Source organism: Hyla sarda, chromosome 1 (genome assembly GCF_029499605.1).
Source record: "Hyla sarda isolate aHylSar1 chromosome 1, aHylSar1.hap1, whole genome shotgun sequence".
NCBI lineage: Eukaryota > Metazoa > Chordata > Amphibia > Anura > Hylidae > Hyla > Hyla sarda.
The window spans coordinates 41,848,290-41,856,392 of NC_079189.1; the positions used below are offsets into that span (position 1 = coordinate 41,848,290).

General features: G+C 37.1%; 1 protein-coding gene across 5 annotated transcripts in view; it reads left to right on the forward strand.

The window, feature by feature from the left end:
* The window catches only part of FGFRL1 (fibroblast growth factor receptor like 1), a 165,677-nt gene extending 158,788 nt beyond the window's left edge, over window positions 1-6,889 (forward strand). For all 5 annotated transcript variants that reach the window (XM_056554531.1, XM_056554537.1, XM_056554557.1 and 2 more), the window contains 3 exons: window positions 124-408; window positions 1,553-1,906; window positions 3,428-6,889. In XM_056554531.1, coding sequence (XP_056410506.1) covers window positions 124-408; window positions 1,553-1,906; window positions 3,428-3,828 — 1,040 coding nt within the window. In that variant the 3' untranslated portion in view covers window positions 3,829-6,889. The remainder of the gene's footprint in view (window positions 1-123; window positions 409-1,552; window positions 1,907-3,427) is intronic.
* Window positions 6,890-8,103: the final 1,214 nt, after the last annotated feature.

The following is an 8,103-nucleotide window of genomic DNA, read 5'->3' on the forward strand; positions in this document are numbered from 1 at the left end:
AAGGAAAAAAACTCATGGAAAACATGGTTTATCAGAAACGCTGTAACTTAGCCAGTGCACATGTCCTGGGTCTGGAAAGTTAAATTTGTTGTTTTACCTATGATAATTTTTTTTCCCCCTCAGTCCGACCTCGCTTTACCCAACCAGCAAAGATGAGGAAGAGAGTCATTGCCCGTCCTGTGGGTAGCTCTGTTCGTTTAAAATGCATGGCCAGTGGAAATCCCAGGCCAGAGATCAACTGGCTGAAGGACAACAAGCCTCTGAGTACTCAGGAGATTGGAGAGAACAAAAAGAAAAAGTGGACGCTCAATCTGAAGAGCCTCAAGCCAGAAGACAGTGGCAAGTACACGTGCCAAGTGTACAACAGAGTTGGGCAGATCAATGCAACGTACAAAGTAGAAGTTATCCGTAAGTACCACTCCTGCCATAACGTTGATGCTATCGTCGAGATGTTCTTGGCACTTTTTGTCTTTCTCTTCCGTATCAGTAATGATGAGAAGCACATGAGCTGGCCAGCCTGGTGCTCTCAGAGAAGAAACCAGGCAGGAGACATCTGGTAGCAATAACCATTCAGCTGTATTGAGATACTAAAAACATGTGTTTACACTAAAACCAGGAGCACAGACAGGAAAATGAATCAACCCTCATCCCCATGTCAGATTTGGCATTTTCATTGTATCAGAACCCAGGACTACCATACCAGTTCTACCGGCGTACCTAACAACTCGTATCTGCTCCTGGATGCCTTTTGGCTGGGTTGCAGCAAGCTACATTATATAGTCATATAAGATATAACAAAATAACAAAGAGCAGCTAGTAAAAAGAGAAAACTTTTTATGAGGTGGGAAACATTTGGCGTTGGTCGATATAAGACTAGATCTGGATAATATCTTCTACCATAGACTCCGCCAGATACTTTGTTTGACATCTGTGCATTAATATGTTTTGGTCTTGCAAAAAATCTTATGTCTGTTCATCAGTGAAATGGCTGAGGAATTGCCTTTAGATTGAATAAAATTAGTGTAAAGAATGTTTTCCCTACAGAATTTTTTTTTTTTTTTTTAAAGAAGTCTCTTTATTTATGTTTAACTTTTAAGTCTCCAGTTTAAAAGCATTTTTAAGGTCACCATAAAAAACATTTCCTTAAATAAGGAAATCAACTTAAAAAAAGAGAAATAACAATATAATTAAAACCAAATAGTTCCCAGTTAAAAAAAGAAACCTCCTTTAAATCAAAAAGTTACCTTTAAATAAAAAGTTTAAAAACATAAAAATACTCTCTAAAAAATATATGCTGCATCACTCCCCCCCCCCCCTTTGTTATCAGTGCGAGTTAGCTTTAGAATATTTTTGACATACTAATAGGGTATGAATCTATAAAATGTGTTTCAGTTTTCCTCTTGGCCACTAGATGTCAACAAAATGCACACACTCCAAAAACCATTGCGCTTTACCACCTGCTGTGAAACAACTCACCATTACTAATAGTGATAATGCTTCCCAGTAATGCAATGAATATAATGACTCTATTTACTTTTCCTATCTTCATTAGAGAGAACAAAATCGAAACCCATACTGACGGGTAACCACCCGGTCAACACCACCGTGGATTTTGGGGGCACAACATCCTTCCAGTGTAAGGTTCGTAGTGATGTGAAGCCAGTGATCCAGTGGTTGAAGAGGGTTGAATATGGCTCAGAGAGCAAGTACAATTCCACCATCGATTTTGGTGGCCAGAAATTTATCGTCCTTCCCAATGGAGATGTTTGGTCTCGGCCTGACGGTTCCTACTTAAATAAACTCATCATAACACGAGCAAAAGAAGAGGATGCTGGGATGTATATTTGCCTTGGTGCCAACACAATGGGATACAGCTTTAAAATTGCCTTTCTGACCGTACTGCCAGGTAAGCTGAATTGTTTAAAAGTGTAATTGATTTTTAAGTGTGATATTTAACCTACAAGTACTAGAAACAGTAAGGGGTTAAACTACTATTTAAAAGAATGCAAACATTTCCTGTCGATTTCAGTTGGTAATTTTAGTACATTGTTTAGAACTGCAACTTATATCATCCAGCTCCAAGGTAATAGATGTGCCTGTTCTGGAGATCATTGGGGGTCTTAGTGGTTGGACCCCAGCTACACAGGATAAGGGATAAGTGTCTGATCACAGGGGGTCCAACAGCTGGGACCCCCACAACCTCCAAAATGGGACACATCTCTTACTTTGGAGCACTATGTTTCCCAAACTTCCACGACTAACCGGTCCCTACCAGGAAATTTATTATTTTGGTGGTGCCTACCAGTGTGTGATAGCAATAATGTGGTTTGTGTAATAATTATTCACTATAGCTCTTTGTGCTGATAGGGTCTGCTAGGGCTGGGGCCACTCAGCTCTGTTCTTGCATCCATTGACAATTGAGCCACAACAGCAATGCCAAATCTGTTTTTGGATCCCATTAACTTATAACAGGACCCATGAGTCTTCTGTGGAGATTCTGAAACACTTGATAACATTCCTGACCATATTTGTATTCTAGACATAACCAACAATCAGTTGACCTGTCATTAGCCTAGCTGATGAAATTGGTTCATTTTCACATCTTAATCCATTAAAGAAATTTCAGCCCTTCACATTGTCATGAATAAGGCCACACATACTTGCCAGAGGCTGTATGTGAGTCCATATGCCGTGTACAGCATGCCATATGTCAGAGGTATTTTCCCCTAGAAGTAGTGATAAATCTAAAGGAACATACTGTCACTATGACTTATGAAATTAGAGAAGTACAATAGGATCACCATAGAAGCCTGATGGTGTCCAACTCCGTAAAACTTGGAGGTACAGGCCTGAAACTGTATAGTAAGCAACAACTGTTCCATGTAATACAATAAACGGGCAATTGACTGCTATTCTATCTGAAAGACCTGGAGGAACATCATGTTGTCTGGCACAGTAGAATCTGGCATAGGAAACTTTGCGCAACCGTACTGCATAGTTGAAATGACTGTCTTGTTGACATTAGTGGAAGGTATTAGTGACAATTAACCACATTGTATATCGCGGCTGCTCCGAGCTGCCAGACTCACTGCTGAGCAATGGTATTTTTGAAACCACATGTGGCCGGAGAAGGTTTATTCTGCTACATTGAGGCAAAGACAAAATAAAACAGAACCTTGGAGATACGCACCGAACAAAAGCAAACTGTTTGTTTGTCCTGTAAGACCTTAATGGGACACCTACAACAAAGCCTTATTTGTTGGCAGCGTACTTTTCTACTTGGCAGATGTTGTGTTATCAGAATACCGTAGAGCGATAGTAGTCCGTAGTTCTGCCTGACATCTGTTTTTCATTCTTCCTTTTCTGGTTTTAATCAGTTGCATCCATTTTTTTTTTTCATCAACTTTTTCTTCTTCTCCATCTACAGATCCAAAGCCTCCCATTGCACCTGTGAGCATGTCACCAAGTAGTCTTCCATGGCCAGTGATTATCGGGGTTCCTGCCGGAGCAGTTTTTATATTTGGTACTATTCTCCTATGGCTTTGCCAAACCAAGAAGAAGCCATGTTCTCCTCCGAGTGCGGCCGTCGTCCATAGACCGCAGCCAAGAGTCTGTATACCACAGATAGTAGACAAAGACTGCATCTCCTCCATAAACTATGAGGAGTACGTTGCTCAGCAGCAACACTTACTTCCCCAAGGACCTATTTTGGCCAACGGAGTGGCATCAAAAATGTACCCAAAGATTTACACAGACATCCATACCCATACGCACTCTCATGTTGAAGGCAAAGTTCACCAGCATCAACATATTCACTATCAGTGTTAAATGCTAAAGACAACTTTTTTTTCAGCGGTACCTCACAAAAAGACTGCCTGGTTCAGCCTACACTGCCAGTAGACATGAATATGTTATAACTAATGGAATCATGAAGGATGATATAGTATCTCCGTGTAACCGGGGGGACATTGTTGCTGTTTTTGTTTCTTTTTGTATTATCATCAGAAGTGCCGTATCCCTCTCAAGGGTCACTCAAACTCACTAGTTCATTTGTCACATTTGTGCCTTTTTTGGTTGGCCAAGCTTTAGGTACTGGCCAAGATTTGGCCTTTCGAAAGGTACACCGACGTATGGAAAGTAAACCATTGGACAGACCTGCATGAAGGAAGTTTTTTTTTTTATAGCATTAGAGATAAGCTAGCATGTTCAACAGTGAAAAATTTCTTGGAATTTCTTCTTGAGTGATTTAATGTTCCGCAAAGTGCCTGCTACCGTTTACCCTTAAACACCCTCTTAGATAAATCTCACCTGACTCCCTACATCATAAAGCCTCACGTCTTCTTGAACACCATTGTTACCATAGAAGTTCAAGCACAGTAGAATCTGGAAAGACCTAGAGTTTGGGTTCCCTAAAGCAAGCTGCTTAGGATAAAATGTGGATAAAACTCAATAAGAGTATTTTTGAAAAAACGCAATATATTACAGATAATAAAAGCGATAACATTTCACCGTCTCAGAAAGATGCCTTATAATCATTACTATACAGTACAGACTTTATAAAGCAACTTCATGACTATAGAAAATGTGTAATTCTATATAGATTTTAAACTAAAGCCATGTATATTTAATTTATTTTGTTAAACAGAAAAAAATGTCTATGTAAAATATTATTTTTGACTAAATGTTAATTTTAAATTTTTTTTTGTATGCCTTTTCTTTTTGTGATTCCCAAATGTTCCTCATGTAGCAGCTTATACTGACTTTTAAAGATTATGATACAGGGCAGAGGGGACTCATTTTTATTTTTTACTTTTTTTTTCTTAGTTGTCCCTTACACTGCCCTTATTGTTATCCTTAAATAGTCCTTGAAGTTGGAGTTATGTTTTTGTATACAAAATTGCCTTTGTTATTTCAGTGCTCCTGTTGACAATCTTGTACAGAATATTCCCTCATTCCTAAAATTAAAGCTTTATAAGACATTTGGTTAATGTATAGATTATGCCTATTGCTAAATACTGGAGAAAAAAAATGTATTATGTTTGCGCCAGTCTTGTCTGTTCTTCTGCAGGTGTTTTTATCATTTCTCAATCTGATCCTGTTTGAAATTTTTTTTTTTTTTATTATTCATTTATTTATTTATTTTTTGAGTTTTTATATAGAGCATATTTTTTCCTGTTAAGTATTAAAATAGAGTGAGGAAAATATCACAAACTACAAAAAAAGAAAGTTATAAATACATGGAACTGCTTTAGATCCTATTAAAAGTAAAAAATAGTATTAAAAAAGTACTTGCAAAGGTTTTTACACAAATCCAGTAAGAAAATTAATTAAAGGGTTTGTCAGCTTTAGACAACTCTTTTTTGTATTAATGTTAGAAGCTTTCCTGTAAATAAGCTGATCACAGCATGCTGGAACCTTCAGCTGTAATCTGTACAAGGAAGTCTTTAGTTTTCCCACAGCACTACCGCAGGCAAACTAAGGTATTACATGATGTTCACTAGAATCTACCAATAATCTATTTAAAACACAGATACTCCAGGTCCTCCAAAGTAGGAGACACTCTTTGTAGCCATTCTTTTCTCCTGAATTAGGCTGGGTTCACATTACGTTCACATACTGTTTTCAATCAGTTATTCTAAAGAAAACCGTATGACAAAAAAACGGATAGAACAGTATCGAAAAAAGTAAACCGTATGCGTTTTTAAACCGTATACTGTTTTTAAAAGTGCATACAGTTCTGTCCGTTTTTATTTAAAAACTCATACGTTTTTGGAAATGTTGTCCATTTATAATGGGAGGGGTCTTGGGTGCAAATGCCAATGCGCATGTGCAAAGTAAAAGCCGTATACGGTTTCCCATATGGAACCGTATACATGTGCATTTCCTATTTACGTCCATGTTAAAAAAAAAAGTATGCGGTTGCAGTACGGTTTTTAAACCGGAGACAAAACCATGGTCAAAGACGGTTTTGAGTATGGGAGAAAACCGTATTGCAAGCAAACCGTACGCAACCGGATGCATCCGGGTGCATACATTTTTCAATTATTTGTCTATGTATACGGTTTTCAGTACGGTTCCATGTGCTTTCAATAATGAAAACGTATACGGGAAATATACTTGAAAAACGTGGTGTGAACCCACTCTTAGACAGTTGACAATTGGTTTATTAAACTAGAGAACCTTTTTATTTTTTTTGAACTTTACATATATATTATGCTGGTGTAGATAACACAAACATTCTAAAATTATTGGCACAAAAAACAAATCTTAAATAAAAAAAATTACTCTAAAAATCTGGGTATGTTTTGGACTGTGGGTTCACCCATAAAGTGAAAGAAAAACCTTCCATGTTCATTATATCAAGGTGCTAAATCTAAGACAACCAAGTCGTCCATGAACAGTCCAATTCTGATTTTTTCCCTGCCTTCACAGCTTTTTTCGACCAAATTTCTCAAAATCTTGAGTAAATATCTATGGCTAGATTAAAAAATGATAAAACAAAAACATTGCAATTTAGAAATGATAGATAAGCCAAGGCCAAGCTAATACTCCAGTTTAGTCCACACGTGCCATTCAGAAAACATGGAAATCTTCATCTAATTTTTTTAGGTGTGTTTGTACAGTTAAAATAATAATCCCAACTTATGGGCAAAAAATATCTTTTTATAAGATTTTATTTTTGGTAACAGGAAGTTTTTGTTTTTGTAAATGTCAGAATCCTGTTGTATCTAATGAAGCTCAATGTCTGATAATCTCTGTAATATCTCCTCCCTTTATGTTTTGTTTTATTGTTATTTTATTTTTTTGCATCTAGACATGTAAAAGTGTATATTATACATTTTTGTATAGTAAGATGTGTATGAAAATGTGCCATATGTAGCTTTCATAAAATCTGCTTATGGTTCAAAACCCATTGTTCTTGTCTTTCTTTTTTGTTTGTTTGTTTGTTTAATTCTTTGTAAAACTTAGCACCACGGCAGTGAAGTATATAACAAGCAGCTACGGCCACTGATACCGCATATAAAATTCCACCAGCCAGCAATATAAGAATATTATAAAACAAAGCTGTGCCCTCCAAACCTTCTACAATTAATATATATATATATATATATATATATATATATATATATATATATATATACTATACAAAAAAAGAGGATTGCAGTAGCACACATTGGTCAAAAAATGGAGGCTTTTATCACACTTTTTGATCAAAACATGTCCCCCCATCGACCACGCGGAGGTGGCCTCATTTCGGATGGGACCCTAACACACACACTCATATCCACTCACCTCTGTTGGGCATATAGCCTCTGACTGGGTGACACGCTGGATCCATTAACAATTTAAAAAACCTCCTGTGAAAAAGGGGGAGGGGTGCACAGCTAAAGAGGGTGCCATTCCCCCTGAGTTGTGCAAACAAGCAATAAGAAAAATAGCCAGCACAACAACCTAATACACGGGTGCACGCTGCTGTGGCAAATACAGAGTATACAAAAAAGAGGATTGCAGCAGCACACATTGGTCAAAAAATTAAGGCTCTTAGCGCACTTTTTGATCAAAACGTGTCCCCCCCATCCACCACGCAGAGGTGGCCTCATTTAGGATGGGACCCGAACACAAATTCTGAGCCTAACATTCATATCCACTCACCTCTGTTGGGCATATAGCCTCTGACTGGGTGACATGCTGGATACATTATATATATATATATATATATATATATATATATATATATATATATATATATTATGATTATTATTAATAATAATGTTGATTAGGGAATTGATCTGTCTGATATTACTGCAGAAACCTTTGCCCCTCTATCTAAATATTGTTCTTGCCATGAGACTTATTCCATCCCTTAGACTAGTTTTCCCAACTTTTTACCATGAGGTAACTACAAGGAAAGTCTTAAAACTACCCAACGTATACTGCAAAACTATCAACTGTTACCGTTATATGAGGGACCTTTTACCAGATTTTACAAGAATTCTACAATTCTACAAAAAAAACTTGAATAAAATTGAATAATCCCTAAAAAAAGTAATGTGACCCAAGATAGATAACCCAAGTAGAGCAATACTATATGTGGGGCAACCT